This window comes from Oryctolagus cuniculus, chromosome 7 (assembly GCF_051225735.1).
Source record: "Oryctolagus cuniculus isolate XC-2025 breed Fujian yellow rabbit chromosome 7, ASM5122573v1, whole genome shotgun sequence".
Taxonomy (NCBI): Eukaryota; Metazoa; Chordata; class Mammalia; order Lagomorpha; family Leporidae; genus Oryctolagus; species Oryctolagus cuniculus.
The window spans coordinates 156,164,110-156,184,493 of record NC_142873.1 but is presented as its reverse complement, the minus strand read 5'-3'; the positions used below and the strand labels follow the sequence as shown (position 1 = coordinate 156,184,493).

Sequence of the window (20,384 nt, the reverse complement as noted above, 5' to 3'; positions counted from 1 at the left end):
CGCCTTTCTGAGTGTCCTGACCTGGACCATCCGTCCTCGGCAACCCTCAGCGTCAGGTGGCGTCATCGCTGTGTTGCTGCAGCCACACAGCACGGGTGCCGACAGAACGGAATGGGGAGAGTGTCATGTGTGGACGTGTAACCTGTGAAACAGCACGTGCCAGGGGCAGCAGTGCGCTGGGTGGCCCAGACACCTGCAGGCTGAGCTAGCACGTGAAGGTTACCTTGGATTGCATCAGCGGTGGCGTAGTGGCCGTTGCTAAGGTCACTGCAGCCTCTGCAGCCATGCAGAGCTGGGGAGCTGCTCCACGGCCCTTCCTGCAGGGGTGGGACTGTTTCCCTAGTTACCTGGGTCCTTGATGGTCTGACACCCCCTTCCCCCGACCCCGTTATCAAAGACAATGGCCTCCAAGGTGCTTGGACAACAGGCATTTTTATGACTCTTGTTAAGGTGTGAGCCCCCTTAACCCATGCACACGAAGTCAGACTTGATCTGAGCTCTTGGAGTCATCGCCAGGCTCCCTCTGGAGGGCCCTAACCAGCTCAGGGAACTCTCAACACCTCTCTGAGCTGCACAGGAGTGTGTCTTTACTGGCCAAGAGCTCTCACCCACCGGAGCCCTGCTTGAGGGCTGGAATGGTGACACCTGGGCGCGTGTTCCGCCAAAGCGCACGGAGGTCGGAGGTCAGACAAGGGGCCCTGGGCGGCTGCACCTGGACTCTCCCTCCTGGGACTCCTGGTGCTGCCTAATGAGGTGTTTGCCGGGGTCCTGTCCCTGACGGAGCCAGCCGAGCTCCCAAAGACCCCCAGGGCTGGCTTGAGATACGGTACCGCCCGCCTCCCAGGTTGGCACCTTTGCGGCTCCCCGGGCCAGTGCGGCACCCACGAAAGCCGCTGCTGTCACGCGGGGAAAGACGCTTCTCCTATCCACCGGCCTTCTCCGGAGAGTGGGGGCCCCAGCCTTCTGCACACAGCACAGGTTGGGGTGGCTCCGGGGACGCGCCCGGCGGCTCTGCTCCGGGTCCCAGCGGCGTCACGGGGGATGCGTGGCGTTTTTCTCCGCCTGCTTGGATTCCATCGCGGCTGCTGCCGCCGCCGCTGGCAGGCGGTTAGGGCTCCCGCGGCTGGCACTTCCTGAGCTGTGGGCACGAAGAGGTTACAGCGGGCCCGGAGCGCGCTGAGCTGAGCGAGCGCTTCCCTCTGCATCCAGGATCTCCTCTCCAAGTAGCGGCCCTCCGGCTCGCGGCGCTGGGGGCGGCGGCGGCGGCTGGGGGCGCCTGCACTGCGTCGCGCTGGGCGCCCCCACGGCCCCGCGAGGAAGGGGCAGGAGCCGGAAGGCGAAGGTATCCGTGGCGGCGGAGTGAAGGAAGAACCAGGGTCTCCGGGCGGACGCCCCCCGCTGCAGCCCGCGGCCCCCGACGCTCTGGACCCAGGCCCGCGGCGCGGGAACCAGAGAGCTGCGAGCGGGCGCTGGGAGCAGCGGGGCGGCGCCTGCGAGGCCAGTTCCCCCGGGAGGGAGCCGGGGGCAGCCTCTCGCTCCCGGCCTGGCTCCCAGGAAAGGAGCCGCAGCTGGCCCTGGACCTCAGCCGGGGGCTGACAGCTCCTGTGGACTCTGTCCCTTCCAGGTGACCCCAGGAGAGGCAGACTCGGGGTGGGGAGGGGGCTGCGAGCAAGTGCCCCTCACCCTTGCTGGACAAGCCGAAACAACCACTGTGGCTTCTCCGGTGCACCCCACCGGTGCTGCTGGAGCCACGGTCATTTCTACCCCGACTGGTGTTTGCGCGAGTGAGGAGAGGAAGAGGCACCGTCAACTGCACAGCCTCAGGCCAGCAGTTCCTGAGCCAACCCCGGAGTCCTGTCCTGGGACCCTTTAAGGTGCTGACAGCTGCCATAGGGCCAGCACCTGAGAGCGCGGCAGAGCCATGGAGTCCACAGTGGCCACGTCCGGGTCTGCCGCAGGCCCCGTCACCTTCTCCCACGTCTTCGGTCAGCAGTGCCAGCTTATGGAAGCAGGTAGGAGCTGTCGTGCGTGCTGTCCCCTTTCCTCCTGCCTGCTTCGTCTCTTTCTTGATTTAATTTGGGGAGCGAGGCTCGACCAGCCAGAGACGTGGCAATAATAAAGTTTCTAGAACTTGTCGTGGGCCTGAGCGCACCGCTGGGGCGCCGTGAGAGGGGGTTCACCCCGCTTTTGTCTTTTGCCGGCTGTTTGGTGTCTGGTGAGCTGGAGGAAGAGGAGGGTGCCTCAGGAGGGGTCTGATGATGCGATTGTGGCCGTCTGTCCAGGCAGGCGCCGGTCTGTCCATCTGCCTCCTGCTGCTTCCGGGTTACGCTGGGGCCTTGCCGGCGGCTGCTGGAGTAGCAGAGGCACCCTGAAGTCTTCCCCGGGCCGCTCCGAGCATCGCCTGCCGGCTCCTGCCTCGCGGTGTGGCTTCCTCATTAGTCTCCACCCGTGGGTTTGTCTTGCGAATGGCTCATGCTCTCTACAGAAGGGAAAAGTTGCCGAGTGGTGCCGGCCATCTTGCTGGGATGCGCATCTGGTCACAGAGCCAGGTGTGGGCGTGTGGCTCGGGGCTCTGGGACTGAGCCCACATGTGCGTAAGGTGCCTGCTTCCCGGCCTTTCTGGAGCTCATCGTGGTCGCAAAGGCCCGAGTGTTCCTCCGGCAGGTGTTAAGTGTTAGTGGTGCATTTTGGCTCTGCGTCTCAGGGAGGTGAGGAGAAGAGCAGTGTCTTGGGAGTCTGGGGGCCTGGGCCGGGGTCATCTGACTGTGGAAGTTGCAGACCCCACCCCCTTCCCTAGGGTGTCCTCAGGCTGCAGAGTGAGAGACGTGGCCTGGGGGCTGCACGGTCCGTGCAGGCCCTCGGTGCTGTGAGCCCAGGGGAGCATGGCTCCTGGGGGTGACAGGCTGAGCTGGCTTCTTAGACGGGATGTGTCCGCCCCCCCGGGGGCAGCTGGAGGAGAAGGTGAGTGATGGCTGTGGAGCCGGACTTGGCTGGGTTTGGGTCCCAGCTTCACTTGCAAGCTGTGTGGCCTCAGGCCAGTGGCTTAGCCTCTCTGCACGTTGCATTGGTCCTTGGTGGAGTGGTGATGGTAGCTGCCGCTATGGCAAAGCCGGGATAAGCTTGTGTGGTGGTCAGGCCTCTGAGGAGAGGCGCCTTAGACGCTTTTAGGATGGAAGGTGGGCACTCTGAACTCCCCTACCCACACCTGCGGCCTGCGAACCTCTCGCACTCTGGGCACAGTGTTTTATCTGGAGAGGCTTAGGTTCCATTCTGCAAAGGGGCAGAGCTCGGAGGCCCTGGGCTTGGGCTCCCGGCACAGTTCTCCTCCCCTGGGGTTGCTGGGTGAAGGCAGACTGGCTTTCTAGAATGCCTCCCCTGTGGCTTCATTCTCTTCCCTTTGGAAGCACCCGGGCCTAAATCAGGCCATGAAACGCACACGCACACACACACACACACACTCTCTCTCTCTCTCTCTTTTAAACCCATCCTTTATGTCAAGAGAGCAATACAGTGTGGAAGAATGATGCCCAGTGGTCTCCAGGGAGAGCACGCTCCCAGAAGACGCGCAGAGGAATATTAACCTCGAAGTCCAGAGAGCGCGCTCCCGGGGGAGGCGGAAGGGATGGGGCACAAGCTCTGAGCCCTGTGTACCCCAGCGAGCACCCAAAGGAGCCCTCCGGTAGTGCAGGTAGTGATCCTGCATACTCACTGAGGACCTACTGTGTGCTCTGCACAGTGCCAGGAGCCACTGGCTCTGGGGATGGAGAGTCCCTTACAGCTTGTCCAGTGTGAGTCCAGCTAAGGAAATGACACGTGATGTGACCCTTCCTGTGTGCTTCACTTACATGTGTTTGTGTCATTCATGCAGATTAACCAATTTCCATGGGCAAAGCAAACACGCAGGGCTGCCTGCACACCCACCACGTTCACACCACTCAGGAAGGTAAACCGTGGTCTGAGCTCTGGACTCCCGAAGTGTGTGGTCCCTGACGCTGATTGGGTTCATCTTTTGCATCTGTGTACATCTCATGTCTTAGGAGAGGCTGGGTCATGGCAGTGCAGCAGTGGGTGCCTAATGTGGGGTGGGTGGGAGGGGGGTGAGCACTGGGGGACACCTGGCTTGGCCATTGTTAAGACAGATCAAAACTCTGACCCGGTTGGCAGCAGTGGGGCCATGGAGGGATGAGGATGGTGTTCTGTCTCATTCGGAGCCACCTCTGCTGTTGCTGACTGTGTGGGCTTCATAAACGCGAGAGCCCTTGACCAGCGATTGGCAAACGACAGTCCCGGGAAAGAACGTGGCCCACTACTTTTGTAAATAAAGTTTTATTGACACACAGCCATCCCTCATTCCTGTACATTTGTCTGTGGTTGCTTTTGTACTACAGTGGTGAAGTTGAGTAGTTGGGACCAAGACCAGATGGCCTCTAAAGCTGAAGAGATTTTAAAAATTCATTTATGTGAGAGACAGAGTGAGCGAGCTCCCATCTGCTAGGTCACTTCCCACAGGCCTGCCACAGATGGTTGGGCCAGGAAGTCAGTCCCGGTCTCCTGCATGGGGAGCAGGGCCCCAGCTACTTGAGTTGTGGCCTGCTGCCTCCCAGAGTCTGCAGGAAGCCAGGATTGAGAATGGAGCCATAACTTGAACCCGGGCATATAATATGGGATGTGCCTGTCTAAGCAAGGTCTATGCCAAATAGACCTTGGCCCATGCAAATGTTTAGCTCCTGGCTCCCTGCAGGTGAGCCCTACCCTAGAGCCATAGACAGAGCACAGACTGGTGGACAGCATAGCTCGGGGTGGTGTCCATGGCTCATGGCTGAGTCTGGCTCCTGCTGATGCTTCCTCGTCGGTGCCTTTGATGCTTCTCTATACCTGGGCTTTCTCACCCCTCACCTGCAGCCCCCCACGTCACCTTGCACATGCGTGCCAGGGGTTGCTTCAGGAAGCATTTGTGAGATCAGGAGCCCCCACCTGCGCCCAGATCCACAGGCCCCGAGCTGGACAAGGTCATTGCTGTCCCATCTTCACAGCCACCCTGCAGGTGGTGCAGTTCCTAAGTGATGAGCCGTCATTGGCCCAGCTGGGCCTGACCCCAAAGCCTGTCCCTGAAGAAGGCGTTCTACAAATCCTGCAGAGGGTTCCACACCTGTGTGTGGTGTGGCTCAAGGATGTGGAGACAGCAGGCTTCTGGATCTTTCCGTGGCTTGGCTGCTGTCACCCCCACCCCCACCCCCACCCCATTCTCCATGGTCCTAATCCCTGTCTTGAATGGTTAGCCCTATAAAGAAGTCAATCTTGTTCTATCTCCAACCCCAGCCCCAATTTCTTCCCCTTCCTGTTGTCCCATCATAGCCCCAAATGGCAGGGCTCGCACAGGCGTGACCTGTGGCGGCTGGCATTCCCCAGGCTTCCGGCCTGATCCCCTGCAGGTGGGGGCTGGGGCCGCCCTCCCAGGCAGGGCATTGCTGTTGCTGCAGTGGTTTCTGATGCCTTACAGGGGTGCTGGGAGGAACAGCCCGGGGCAGGGGGCAGGGGGCAGGAGGGAGGGGTGCAGCAGCCAGACTCGAGCTGCTGTCCCATGGCCCTCAGAGGAGCAGAGAAAGGCCCCTCCTCCGTCTTCTCCCAGGCTGCCCGAGTGTTTGGCGAGGCGCCCCTCCGACCTGGTGCTTGGTTGCATCTCCGCTGTGGGCTCTGACTCATTCCTTGGCCTGGATGTCTTCTGGGTGGGTGACCCCGGGGCGCTTCCTCTCTTGGGTCAGGCTCTGGTTTTGCTACACTGCCCCTGGGTCACTCGAGTTGATCCCCGGTCTGTCTCATTTGGACAGAAAGCATTTCAGCGGGGTTGCTTTGCTAGAGCAGAATCACTCATGTCATTCACACATGCCCCTCCCACGTGTCTGCTGAGGTTGCATGGGTCCAGGCCCGGCTCGGGAGAGAGAGGCAGAGAGGAGGGGAAGGGAAGGGACGCGGCTTCAGCACCTGCACTGCTGGTGCTCTGCTCTGTTCCTGGGCTGCAGCTGAGAAGCCACGTGAGACCCCTCACTGTCAAGGTTGGCTAACGGGTGGTCCCATGTCCTGCACCCGTGGACACTCACACGTATGCAAGCCTCACGTGCGCCTGTCTCAGCTGTCCTGCTGGTACCCGGAGCCAGGCTTGGTCGCCTTGTGACTTCATTATCTTGCTTCTTCTGAAGGCTGCCAGCTACAGCCCTGCTGTTAGGGACATGCAGGGGTCTTTCTGAATACGTGGCCTGCATGTGTGCATGTGGGAGCCACTTGCCAAATCTGTGACCAGGAAGGGAGCGAGCTAACATCTGTGGCGTCTGTGTGAGCTGAGCGCATCAGGGGCTTCTGCCAGAGTGCGACAGAGGAAGACGAGCAAAGAAGAAAGGGTGCTCCCCCGGGCTCCGGCCGGGCAGGGCCGTGGTGTGAAGGCTCCCTGCAGGTCTGTGCCTCTGGCCTGCCTGTTTCCCCAGTGGGGACAGCCTGCGTTTCCACTCCACATACTGCCCATGGTCGTGCACACTAGAGCTAACGCCCGCTGAGCGCTGTTCCGGAGTGGTCAGGGTGCTAAGTGCTTTCCTGTCTCCCCCTCGAAAGGCAAGCAAAGTCACGCCAGGCAAGCACTGTCACCCCATTTTGCAGGTGAAGAAACTGAGGCCCAACTGGGAAGGATTTCCCTTCACTGGTTAGTTGGTGGCTGGGCCAGGCTTCACACCTCTTCCTTCTGCACACCTCTCCAGAAAGTCAACTCCAGAGGTGCTGGCTGACTTCCACAGTCGACAGATGTTGGCTGAATGCATGTGGAACCTGTCGTCCCGGGCTCACAGCGTCTCTTGGGATGAGTTGCGCTGTGTTGTGATTTCTGCGTGTGAGACTGAGCTTCCCGGGGTCAGGAGCCGTCAGCCGGGTCATCCCTGGGTCCTCCAAACCTCCCCGGTGCTGGCAGCCTCGCGGCTTTCACGGGCGAGGTGCTGCCATGTGTCGCCCACCCGATCACCAGGCCTTTTTGCAGGATGACCAGCGGCCTTGGGAGGAGCCCTTGGCAGACTAGAATTGTGTTGGCGGGACCTGGAAATGCGAAATGGCGGGATGCCCACTCTCTCTCTCTTAGGAGCATCCTCCTGGAATCCCCACGTCAGCTGGAAGAATGAGCGTTGTGGTCCCATGGGCCGATCAAACTGCAGGCCTGCCCCCAGGGTGGGTGTCATGGACCCAGTGGAGGGCACCGGCCACTGGCCCCCTGCCCTGCTCCCACTCCAGCCTCCAGGTGGAGTAGCCCGGCCACTCTCTGGTGGTCTTCTTGGGCTACTGCAGCTGTGATGCACCGTCACTGACACCCCCTTGGATTACAATGTGACCCTGATTCCCGCCAATGGTGTTTTATTGGAGGAAAAGCAACAGGACCAGGCTGGGTCCTCAGGCGCTGGAACAAGCAGGGTGGGTGGTGGCCCGGCTTGTGGGTAGCAGCTTCCCCAGCGTCCTGGCCATGTGGTTGTAGAATGCAATTAAGAGCTCTTGCAGCTTGGGTTCAAATCCCACTTCTGCCATTCCAAGCTGTGTGACCTTGGGCAGGTACCTTAATCTCTCTGAGCATAGTTTCCTCACCTATAAAATGAGGATCTTTGTTTATTTTTCTTAGGGCTGTAGATTGAGTCTGACAACGAGTTGCTATGTGTAAGGTGTTTATCTCAGAGCCTGGCACAGGATGTAGTTTACAGAAGCATTTGCTGCCACTGCTTCTTATTAGTGTGGTTGCTGTGTCTTGTTTAGTGAGACAACGTTTAGTAACACTGGGAACTTAGACTTTCCCTGGGACTGTGTCTAAAGTTGCTACTTCCTTTCTATGGTAGATCATTGAAGTTTAAGAAAATAAAACTCAGTATTTGTTCTTGCCTTGATTTCCCTAGGGCGGGAGTCAACAGAGTTACAAAAATAAATTTCCACCCATCACAGAAGGAAGTTGCGACAAGGGTTTTCCCTGGACCCCGGTTGCCTGGGGGAGGCAGTGTGTGTGTGTGTGTGTGTGTGTGTGTCTTGCTGGTGTGTAACAAACAGTATCCACATTCACGCTGCAGCGTGTTCTTGTTTGCCTGTTAAATTACACGGTCCCCCTCAACAGGGGGCAGCTGAATAAATAAAACTCAGAATGACCCTTACAGAAGGCAGAGCGTCTGAGCCTGGAGGAAGCAGTTTAGGGTGAAGAAGCTGGTCGCTGGAAGAAGTGAATATTTGATCCGATGTGGAGGCCAGCAGGCCGGGTGCGCTGGGGCTGCTTCCCAGGGCCCTTGGGGGGCTGCTGGTGTGGTCGGGTCTTATGCTCCGCAGTCCCCCTTGTCCCGCGGGGAGTGGATGTGTCGGCCCCGGTGAGAGATTGAGAATCCCTGCAGTTTCGAGTTGACGCGCTCAGTACCCATCTGCAGGTCTCCTGGCCAGTTTCTAGGCTGCTTCCAGCATCTTCTGTGAGATTCCCGGCTTTTGTGCTGGGTTCCTACACGCGTGTGAGGTGTTCCACGTGTCCCCCCGGCACATTCCTGGGTTGCTGCACATGTGAACACATGTGTCCTTCCAACTGCGGGGCCAGCGTCTCCGAATCCTTGCCACGCTGCGTGTGCCGACCTCCGTGGCAGGGCGTGCGGTACGGTTGTGATCAGTGCCCCTCACTGAGCGGCTGTCAAGTTCCCCTTCGTTGTGGGTACCTGGAAATGAGTGGCAGGGGATGGGGAGTAGAAGCAAATAAAGAGGTGGAGCTGAGGTTCCATGGTGCTCTGATTTCTTCATTTATTCAAGAGGCAGAGAGAGAGGGAGAGAGAGTGAGCGAACTCCTGTTTGGTTCATTTCCCAAATGCCCACGTGATTAGAGCCGATGCTGGAGCTGGGCCAGGGCCAGGGCTGGGAACAGGGAACAGGGGACGCCATCCCAGGCTCCCCTGTGGGCCGCAGGATCCCAATCACGCGAACCCTCCTTGCAGCCCAGGTCTGTGTTAGCAGGAAGCTGGAGTCAGGAGCCAGAGGCAGGTGTTGAACCAGGGCACTCCTGAGTGGGACACAGACTTCTGACTGCTGTCTTAGCCACAGACTGAATGCCTGCCTATGCACACCAGTCTTTGTCCCGAGGGTCTGTCAGCCCAGAGGGGTTGACATAGCAGGTGAGCGCATCGTGGAATGAAGGTCTTAGCTGAGCCTTCGATGCCCGAGCCCCCCCACAGCCCAGGGTGGTCAGCAGCCCTGCGGGGCAAAGGGATGCCTACGCGACTGGGCAGGTCATGATGGGCCCTGCTGAGAGGGGAGGAAAGGGGTGCATGTGGGGAGTGAGGTAGGGATCGCGCTTCCCCAGGGCTCTCTGCACAAAGTGCTGGGATCCAGTACCTAGCGGGTGTCCTGCTCCAGGCTGGCCGCCCTATAAGGAAGGGACTTTTCTTCTCCAGTGTGTGGGTGCCGTAGACTTGGCCTTTTGGTTTGGTCTGTCTTGGACGTGCTTGGTGGGTCAGCCTGACTACATGTGGGCTGTTTTCAGGAAGCCCAAAGATGCAGCTTCTCCTCGCTCCCAACCCTCCCCAGGTCAACATGGAAACGGGGGTCAAAGCTCTAACCAGACCGCTCCCCACCTCTTCCCAAGTGAAATGCAGTGGCTGTGTGTCTTGGGGGGGGGGATGTTGTGGTGCAGTGGTTTGCAAAGCTGCTCGGGATGCCTGCATCCTATGTTGGAGTTTCTGGATCTGAGTCTTTTTTTTTTTTTAAGATTTATTTTATTTATTTGAAAGAGTTACAGGGAGAGGTAGAAACAGAGATAAAGGTCTTCCATCTGCTGGTTGATTCCCCAGATGGCCACAACAGCCTGTGCTGCGCTGATCAGAAGCCAGGAGCTTCTTCTGGGTCTTCCATGCACGTGCAGGGGCCCAAGCACTTGGGCCATCTTCTACTGCTTTCCCAGGCCACAGCAGAGAGCTGGATCGGAAGAGAGCAGCCAGGACTGGAACTGGCACCCATGTGGGATGCCGGTGCTTCAGGCCAGGGCTTTAACCCGCTGCGCCACAGTGCTGGCCCCTGGATCTGAGTCTTGGCTACTCTGCTTTCTATCCAGATTCCTGCCGATGTGCACCTGGGGTGCAGCAGTTGATGACTCTACTACTTGGGTCCCTGCCACTCATGGGGGGAGGCCCAGGTGGAGCTTCTCCTGGTCTTGTCCTGGTTCAGTCTCGGCTGCTGTGGGCATGTGGGGCCTGAGCCAGTAGATGGAAGATCTGTCTCTTTGTCTCTCTGCATTTCAAATAAATAAGATAATTATTAATAAAATAATTATAGTCATAATATACAATAATATAGATAACATAATTATAAGCACTTTGCTGTAAATGACTGAATTGTGGAGAAAATGAGCTCCTGATGTCCTGGGAGTCCCACCCCTCCCCCACCTGTTAGGGGGACAGTCACACCTTGATGAGTCCCTCGTCCTGGAGTTGGACTCTTTCATCTGGACGTCAGTTCCATTGCCCAGTTCAGGCCTCATCTCCCGAAGCACGTGAGGAGTAAGCCCGGTGAGACAGACCGGGAGCCTGGGCTTTTCTCTGGGAGGTGAATGTGTTGTCTTGATTCCTTTCTATTAACTATTCTCTCTAGTGCCTCTGCTCACCTTTGTTTTGATCTGTAGTGCCTCACACCGATGTGGCTGGGAGGGAGCCAGACAGAAGGTCAAGTCCAGGGTTCTCCCATTGGAGGGTGATGATGGAACTGAAATGGAGCCCAGGCAGCAGCCAGGTGGGCTGCACTGGGCTGCACTTGTAGCTCTGGGTTCCTGAACCTGGGAATCTTCCCTCTGACCTTGAAGTCAGTCCAGTTGTCGAGTGAGGACAGGTTAGGCCTCTTGGAGAGAGGATGGGTGGGGGACAGGTGTCAAGGGAGGAGGTGGGAGGAGAGAAGGGGTTCAGTTCAGGGAGTGGGGTGGCAGGGCACTTCACAGAGGCAGCTAAAGTGACTCCACACTGCTCTGGGCAGGAGAGTCCCCTGGGTACGTGCATGGGCTGGACGTCTTAGTCTCATTTTTGCGGTGAGAAGTGACCCTAAGAAGGGATTTCCAGAGTCCCTGGGTGACCACAGCTCCAACAGGTGCACAGGAGAGGATGGGTCTCCAGGAAGTGGGCAGGACTCCTGGCCTTTCCTTGGAAAGACTGAGATGGGCCACCCCTTGGAGGGCCCTGATGGACCCGAGGTCTGCCGGGGAACATGAGTGAGATCTGTGTGGAGTCAGTGGTGGGCTCAGCAGCCTTCAGCCCATTCCAGACAGCTGGGTGGAGCGTCAGGACCACCAGAGAGCAGTGGGGGGGGGGGTGGGGAGATGGAGGCAGAGCTGGGAGGTGCCTGGGATGCTGAGGCCGGGACACAGCTTCGCCAGCACAGAGGAGACGGCGGTGCCTCGGCAGGTGCCAGGCAACAGTGTCTCTGGAGGAGGCGGCTCCTCCTCACCTCCAGTGGGCACCCCCGCCCTGCCTGTGACGCAGGGAAAACTGGAGCGAGTGTGAAGGGTCCCATCGCAGGAGGCAGGCCGGTCCCAGCCGACAATCACGAAGGGTGGGTGCCGGGACCAGCTCCAGAAGAGAGCCACCACCGGGCTCTGACGTGTCTAGTTCCATCCTGGCTGCTGCTGCTGAGTGCGGTCAGCGGGATGGGGGTGTCTGGGCGGAACCGTTCTCCCCGGCATCTGGGGGGGGGCGTTCCCGTCTGCTGCGGCTGGCTCTGTCGGTCCTGGGCCGTCTTCCTGTGGGCCACCTGCCTTTCCTGTGGGTTTGCTTTTAGCGTCTTGGTCCTGGCAGCTGTGGAGCTGCACGACAGCGTGTCCAGGTTGGGATCCAGTTCCATGTCTCCACTGGGGGTCTGTGCGCCCGGATCTGAGGGTTTGGGTCTCAGTTCTGGAAAAGTTCAGCTGCTGCGGTTTTTGAACGTGGATTCTCTCCCGTTCTGTCCCTCCCTTTCCTCTCTGACCTGCACTGCACGTCTCCATCCGGATTCTTCCTCACATGTTCCATCGTCAACTCTCTGCTGCATGCTAGATAATGGCTTAGACACTATCTTCTGACATTAATTTTCTTTCTAGCTGTCTGGCCACCCATTTTTCATGGAGTGCCTTTTTTTTTAAACCTCTATGAGTTCTGTTTGAGTAGCTCACAAATATTCCAAGTACTTTTTTTTAAAAAGATTTATTTATTTAAAAGGCAGAGTTACAGAGAGGGAGAGGTAGAGAGAAAGAGGTCTTCCATCCGCTGGTTCACTCCGCAGATGGCCACAACGGCCAGAGCTGGGCTGATCTGAAGCCAGGGTCCAGGAGCTTCTTGCGGGTCTCCGACGCAGGTGCAGGGACCCAAGAACTCGGGCCATCTGCTGCTGCTTTCCTAGGCCACAGCAGGAAGCTGGATTGGAAGTGGAGCAGCCAGGACTAGAACTGGTGCCCATACAGGATGCTGGTGCTGTAGGCAGCAGCTTTAACCACTATGCCACAGCGTCAGCCCCATATTCCAAGTATTGTTTTAAAAGTAATCTCTCTCCTCTCGCTCTTGTCTTCTTGCAGAAGCAGCGGGAGGGCTTGGGTGAGGCCTGTGCAGAGGTGTGTATCACATGTGCGCTGTGTTCGGGGAGGGTCTTGGAATGATGTCATCTGGCACTGTCTGGTCCCTGCCATCCTCAGGACCCAACTCTTATCCAGGAGGAGACTCGAGAGGTAGCCAGACCCAGAGCTGTTGGTCTTTACGTCCTGGTCCAACAAACTTTGCACAAGCAAACCAAACTCAGGCTGTCCTTACCCAGTTTCAGAATGTTTGGGGAAGTTAGTCTAGCAGCCTTCTGACAAGACCACAGCCTCCAAAAGAAAACAGAGCGTCCTAAAGAGAAGCTTCTGGGTGGTGTTGGGAGAACTCCCTCCCTCCCTCCCTCCCTCCCTCCCTTCCTTCCGATTTATTCATTATTTGACAGGCAGAGTTACAAAGGCAGAGAGAGAGAGGTGTTCCATCCACTGGTTCACTCTCCAAATGGCCACAGTGGCCAGACTGGGCTGATCTGGAGCCAGGGCCAGGAGCTTCTTCTGGGTCTTCCATGCGGGTGCAGGGGCCCAAGCACTTGGGCCATCTTCTGCTGCTTTCCCAGGCCACAGCAGAGAGCTGGATGGGAGGTGGAGCAGCCAGCACTCGAACTGGTACCCATATGGGATGCTGCACTGCAGGCGGTGTTTTTACCCACTGCACCACAGCACTGGCCCTTAGGAGAACTTTCCTAATACATCATGAATTTGGACTGGCACGAGGATCCTAGTGCCTGTGCCTGCTGAGGTTAGATGCTTGTGTGGTCCACAGAGAGCTAGGGAGCCTGCTTGTCCCCCCTGGAGCTGGTTCTCTCTGGAGTAATTGGAGCCCGGAGAACACAGCACCAGCACGCAGCGTATAATGTGCATCGGTAGCTGCAGGAAGCACCGGGCACAGCCGGGCGGGCAGAGAGAGCTTGCCATCTCCCCGGCCTGCACACCGTTAATAATTCAAAGACGGCTCTAGCCACATGGTAGCGGCTGATCAGTTTTTCTGCTTGAAATAGAATATTCCTGGACTTTCCTTTATACCTGAAGGCCCGGTTTCTCCTTAGCGCCCTCAGGGAGCCTGGAGCCAGAGAAGCGGGCCTGGCTGTGCACGTGTGGCCTCGTGGCCCAGAAAGTCTGTCACCTGCTCCAGCACAAAAGGCCCCCCACCTTCCTCTGAGGGGGCGGGAAAGGTCGTAGGAAGGGGACTTTGAGACTCGCTTGCTTCCCTGCACAGAGCCCGCTCAGCTGGAGGCCGAAGCTGGTGTCTTTGGCCTTGGAGGTTCTTAGGCCAAGGAAGCTCCGGATAACATAGCCTTGTCCCACCCCCACCCCCACCCCCACCTCCACCCCCCAAAGGACAGAATGTCCGAGAAAAACCCGGTTTGTCAGGTGCTACTGCCCTGGCTGGCCTGGAAGGAAACACAAGGTCCTTTGTGGCCCCTGACATTTGGGAATAGAACCTCAGAGCTGGGCCGAGGCAGAGGGCAGCCGGCAGGGCCCGCCTGGCTCTTCTGGGTGGGGCATTGCTGTTTCGGGAGCCCAGATGTAGCACAAGGAGACCTCTGTGCTGTCAACTTGTCCCTTGGCAGACGAGTGAACTGGGGGGCGGGGAGCTGCTTCACTTTGTAGGGGCACAGCGTTCTCAAGAGGGGCAGTGGGTCAATGTGCAGGGAGCTGATTTCAGGACCCGAGCTCACCCCAAACGGCGGGACCCGGAGCTGTGGCAGATGCCGGTCACCGCACCTGTCTTTTTGCAGACCAAGGACAAAGTACACACCAACCCCCGCGTGCCTTTGGCAAAGCGGGCAAAGCCTGCCCACTGCTGTTCTCCCGTTTCCTCTTAGGGCACGAGGACATGCAAGGTCCCTGGTTCGGGACCAGGACGGAGCTGCTTTCTTATCCCTACGAGATGACTCCACAGAAGAGGAGGTGGCTGTTTGAGTGGAGTTTAGGCAGGAAAGATGAGTGTGTCACAGCGTAAAATAAGATTGAACTTCAGAAAGGACATGGAAATGCATATTATGAAAAAGCTATGCGGTTCCAAATTCTTCGCACCTTAAAACTTTTCTTTCTTTCTTTCTTTCTTTCTTTCTTTCTTTCTTTCTTTCTTTCTTTCTTTCTTTCTTTCTTTCTTTTTTTCTTTTTTTTTTTTTTTTGACAGGCAGAGTGGACAGTGAGAGAGAGAGACAGAGAGAAAGGTCTTCCTTTGCCGTTGGTTCACCCTCCAATGGCCGCCGCGGCCGGCACACCGCGCTGATCCGATAGCAGGAGCCAGGAGCCAGGTGCTTTTCCTGGTCTCCCATGGGGTGCAGGGCCCAAGCACTTGGGCCATCCTCCACTGCACTCCCTGGCCACAGCAGAGAGCTGGACAGGAAGAGGGGCAACCAGGACAGAATCTGGCACCCCAACCAGACTAGAACCCGGTGTGCCGGCGCCGCAAGGCAGAGGATTAGCCTAGTGAGCTGCGGCGCCGGCCAAAACTTACCTTTCAACGCGGTGTTCCCACAGACTTTGTGAAGCGGATGAGGATGATTGCACAGACTTAGGGTCCAGGCAATATCAGGGGTGATTTCGTGATTCCAGAAAGGGGTAATGACTCTGCTGTTGGGTCTGCATGTATCCTAGGATGCCTGATAAATAATAATGGTATAAGGGACCAGTGATTGTGGTGTAGCAGATAAAGCCACCGCCTGCAACATCTGCGTCCCATGTGGGCACCTGTTTGCGTCCTGGCTTCTCCACTTCCGATACAGCTGCCTGCTAACGTGCCTGGGAAAGCAGTGGAAGATGGCTTAAGTGCTTGGGCCCCTGCACCCATGTGGGAGACCCGGAAGAAGCTCCTGGTTCTTGGCTTTGGATCAGCCCAGCTCCTTCTGTGTCATGTCAGTCCTCGGTGGTGGGGAGGAGAACTTGTGTCCTGGAGAGGTTTGGGAGTGCAGGGGATGGCTGGGATCTTCCTGTTTCGGTCTTTTTTTTTGGCACCCTGCTTGCCTGCCCATCTGTTCCTCCCTCCACATCTTCTTCAGAGACCCACAATCAATATTCAGTGCTTGGGCTTGTTTGGGAGGTGTCTTTCTTAGGATTAAAGCCTGGTGTGGAAGTGTGGTGGGACTCCTGAAACCTTTATGAGCGGAGGGAATGCTTCTGGCAGCTTTATCTGGAGATTTGTCTGAGCGGAAGACTGTGACCGTGGGTAGGGCAGGTGGCAGGGACGGGGACGCGGGAGGGAGGCCAGAGGCAGCCCCAGCCCCTGGGTCCTAGCCTGGCTTCGGGAAGTCTGCTTTGAGTGTCTCACATGTGAAGCCCTTGGTGAAACCCAGGTGGTGGTGGTCAGCCTCAATCCGAGGACAGAGGCTGGCCAGGAAGGGCCCTGGTGCTCCCCAAAGTGGACATTGACACTGATGACCTTGTTGTTGACTATTTAGAAACCTTGGCTGCAGAGATGGGGGCAGGGCAGAGATGAAGAGCTCTCCCATCTGCGGGTTCACTCCCCAAATGCCCACAATGATCAGGGCTGGGTCAGGCCACAGCCGGGAGCTGGGCACTCGTCCAGGTCTCCCACGTGCGTGGCAGGGACCTCACTGCTTGAGCCATTACCACGGCCTCCTAGGGTGCGTGAGCAGGAGCCCGGAACCAGGAGCAGATCTGGGACGGAAACCCAGGCACTGCCGCGTGGGCTGCAGGCATCCCCAGCAGCATTTTGGCTGTTGTGCCAGGCACCCGCCCCTCGATGGTCACCCACAGAAAGGTCTGAGTCTCACCCACTTCCTAGGGGCTTTTCTGTAATAAGATTTATAGAGTGAAGAGATGATAATCCATCCTGAGCAACTCTGGCGGGATGGATTCTCCTGCTTCCGTGGCCAGAGTGGAACATCCTTAGTCTCTAATTCTCCCATTTGGAAACATCACTTTATTTTTTTAAAAGATTTTTTTACTTGAGAGACATAGTTACAGAGAGAGGTAGAGACAGAGGTCTTCCATCTGTTGCTTCATTCCCCAAATGGCTGCAATGACTGGGGCTGGACCAGGCAGAAGCCGGAAGCCAGGAGCCAGGAGCTTCCTCCAGGTCTCCCATGTGGGTACAGGGGCCCAAGTACTTGGGGCCATCTTCTGCTGCTTTCCCAGGTGCTTTAGCAGGGAGCTGGACTGGAAGTGGAGCAGCTGGGACTCGAACCAGGGCTGATATGGGAGGCTGGTGCTGCAGGCCATGCTGGCCCCGGAAACCTCACTTTAAAATACATCTTACAACACAGTCACCTTGAGGGTCAGGCAGACGCATTTTGAGTGACTGTGTCCCATCACCTTTGCCATGTGACATGGCTTCACATTTGTGTTCTTGTGTCAACCCAAGTCTCCCACCGCGACGGCAGGGAACAAACTCCTGAATCGTCACCTGTTCCCGCCCAGGTGAGCATTAGCAGGAGGCTGGAACTGGGGGCCAAGCTGCGACTCACACCCAGACACTCTGAGTGGCCTCCAAGAGGTGTAACTGCTGCACCAGGGCCCAGCCCGGGCACTCTAGATTAGAGGTCATAGGAAGCCGTGTGCCACCTGATGGCACAGACAGGTGCCATTAACCAGTTGCCATCAACTGACTTTCAGGGCCAGGGCCGAGCTGCTCGTCCTTCACGGTCTGGAGGGGGAGGCTGAGACCAGGGCAGGAGCTGGGCCCACACCTGCGGGATCACCTCTTGCAGAGCGCAGACAAGGAGACGCAGTTTAAAGAACAGATCAGACGATACTGTGGTTGAGGAGTCACCTGGGTTTGCACGTCTGTATCAGTGGGATCCCCATCTAAATGCAAAGCCCATCCGGGGTTCACCTGTTGGCCGTGCATCACGAAGACAGGAGACGCCGGGCTGCGTCCAGGAAGGATGGACTTAAATGGAGCTGGGCTCTCCCCTGCTGTGCTGCTGACCGCAGGGCTGCCTCTACTGGGGCCGTGAGAACTGTCGAGGCTCGCATAAGCCCCTTGAGGTCCCCCAACGACGCAGTCCAGGACACCCTGGGGAGGCGGAGTCTTGTCCATCTCAGAAGCGGGAGAAGCGAGAGGGTTTGCGGGAACGGGAGGGAGATGCTGTCATTGTGCACATGAAAGGGACAATCTGGGTGGCCCTGGCCAGGGAGAGAGTCTGTGCGCCTGTGTGTGTCTGCATGTACATGTATGCATGTGTGTCTATATGTGTATGTGCATATGCGTCTCTGAGTGTGTGTACATGTGTCTGCATGTGTATGTGTGTGTATATGTGTGTGTATGTGTGTGTACTTGTGTGTGTATATTTGTGTGTGTCTCTGTTTGTCTCTGTGTGTATGTCTATGTGTGAGTGCATCTGAGTGTGTGTGTATATGTGTGTGCGTGCATCTGTGTGTCTGTGTGCATCTGAGTGTGTGTGTGTGCATCTATGTGTGTATGTGTGTGTCTGTCTATGTGTGCATCTGTGTGTGTATGTGTGTGTGTATCTGCCTTTGTGTGCATCTGAGTGTGTGTGTATTTGTGTGTTATGTATTTTGGGGTGGAGGATGGGGGTGAGGGGAGGGTCTTTCCCAATGCTTCTGTTCTGGGGATTTGTTTCCTTGGTAGCAATCTCAGGCCCCAGGCCTACAGTGGCGCCGGCTGCACTCAGCCCTCGCTCCCCAGAGCTGTTCCTTCCAGCACGAAGGCCTTGCTCCGCTAGGTCACGGGTTCTGGGCCTCGTGCGGGCAGGAACGGGCTGTCCTGAGGGCGGCGCCTCCGCCAGCAAGGCCATCCTTGGGGACTTGCAGGCCCGGGTTTCTGCCGGCCTCTGCGGCTGTGTCTGCTCCCGTTCCCCTCTCTGCTGGCGTTTCTTATTCTCCTCTAGTGCAAGGCCGCTCTGGAGAAACAAGAGGCCGGGGAGGGGAAGCCCGTTTTCGGGTGGTTTCTGATCCCGGTGTTTCGTGCTCCCTGGGCTTCGCTCTCAGCATTACCTGTGCAGAGTCGCGGGGCAGCCCTGCTGGCCCAGCAGCAGCCCTGAGCTGCTCCCGCTTCGGGGGCTGGAGAATCATCTCCCTGGCACAGACGTCTCCGGGGAGGGGGGGGTTCCCGGGCCAGCATCACCCGGGAACTTGGTCAGAGTGCAGATTCTCAGCTCCCATCTGAGACCTGCAGCAGGGGCGGGGGGCCCAGGACTCCTCTGGGTGCTGACAAAGCCCCCTGGGGATTGGGCTGGGGGCTAGGGTGTGAGAACAGCGCATGAGGGTTTGCAATAAGCCAATGGTATTTCAAACACCACTCGCCTGCCGTTATTTGCTCCTGGTGATGGGGAACCAAATGCCACGGGCCTGAGAAGCAGGGCGCTCATTTGCATTTGCCCTGCTTTGCTGAGAGGCCCAGGAACCGGTTCCTGCTGAGTATTATGGGGTGTCACTGCCCTGTGTTCTATGGCCAAGTGTTGAAACGTAATCCTTGAGGCCTGTGCACGTGGCGTTTGGAGGTGGGGCCGTTGGGAAGTAATTGGGATTCTTTTTTTAAAAAGATGTATTTATTTGAAAGGCAGAGTTGAAGAGGGAGAGGGGGAGAGAGAGAAGAGAGCGAGAGAATCTTCCATTCCTTGGTTCACTCTCCAAATGGCCATAATGGGCGGCACTGGGCCAGGCAGAAGCCAGGAGCTTCTTCAAGGTCTCTGACGTGGGTGTGAGGGCCCATGCACATGGCAGGTGTCCTCCCTCTCTGGGTGCTGTCTCTCCATCCCCCTCCCCTCCCAGCTTGGGGGATGGTACACTGCAATTGCCTCCCCTCCCACCCTGTTCCTCTCATGTCCTGGCTGGGTCTCTCCCATCTGGATGGGCTCTGGATGGGGGAGGAAGCGGGAGAGGACTCAGGACCTGAGGGTGTGTGCCTTGATGTACATGTTTTAAAATTAAAATATTTTATTTGAAAGGCAGAGTTAGAGGGAAAGACGAGGAGAGAGAGAGAAGGAGGGCTTCCATTTGCTGGTTTACTCCCTAAATGGCCACAACAGCCAGGGCTGGGCCGAGCAGAAGCCAGGAGCTTTATCTGGGTTTCCCGCATGTGAGCACTTGGGCCATCTTCTGCTGCTTTCCCGGGCACATTGGCAGGGAGCTGGATCAGAAGTGGAGCAGCTGGGATACAAACTGGCGCCCCTATGGGATGTTGGTGTTGCAGGCAGTGGTTTAACCAGCGAAGCCACAGCACCCGCGCCAGGTGCACTTTTTAGCATTGGGAGAGAGAGACCTGGGCCGGGGCTGGCTCCACCTCCTGCCCCGCTCCCCTGCCCCATCCGGAATGCCTGCCGCACACCTTCCATGCCTCCTTGCTTTGCTGGGGACTCTCCTGTTGTGAGCCACGTGAACCAGGTCTGGCTGGAAAAAAATCTCACAAGGCCTCTGGAAGGCTTCAGAGAATCCAAGGGGGGTGGGGGGGTGGAGGAGCAGGCTTGGGGAAGACCGGCCCAGGGGAGCCCTGGGGTAGAGGGGACATGGGACCCAGACACAGCAGCAATGCCCTTGAGCCTTTGCTGGGGCCGTCAGCCCCATCCGCAGGTCAGATGTGGACCCCAGGAGTGAGGTCCTGTCCCTGCGCTCTGGTCATGCCCTCGCCTGTTCTGATGGGAGAGTGGGCTCTGGACAAGAATCCCCCAGAGCTGCACATGGTGGGGGAGGGTAGGAGTGGGGTGGGCACCCAGCCACAGGTGTTGCTCTGTGTTCTGTTCTGTTTCTGGTTGAATCTGTGACTTAGACCCCCACAGAGACTTAAAGCATTTGGATATAGAGGCTATGTCTTTATTTTTACCAATATTTATTTGAAAGAGAGAGAGAGAGAGAGAGAGATCTTCCATCTGCT

General features: G+C 57.5%; 1 protein-coding gene across 4 annotated transcripts in view; it reads left to right on the top strand.

The window, feature by feature from the left end:
• The first annotated feature begins 419 nt into the window (after positions 1-419).
• Positions 420-20,384, top strand: part of KAZN (kazrin, periplakin interacting protein) — a 994,352-nt gene continuing 974,387 nt past the window's right edge. For 2 of the 4 annotated variants that reach the window (XR_007914879.3, XM_051834344.3), the window contains exon 1: positions 470-2,012. Coding sequence is in view for 3 of the 4 variants with exons in the window: in XM_051834344.3 (XP_051690304.1) it covers positions 1,922-2,012 (91 nt within the window). In the remaining variant the exon portion in view is untranslated. Of the gene's footprint in view, positions 2,013-20,384 lie in introns of all 4 variants that reach the window. The other 2 variants (XM_089299272.1, XM_051834341.3) reach the window with 2 other exon arrangements.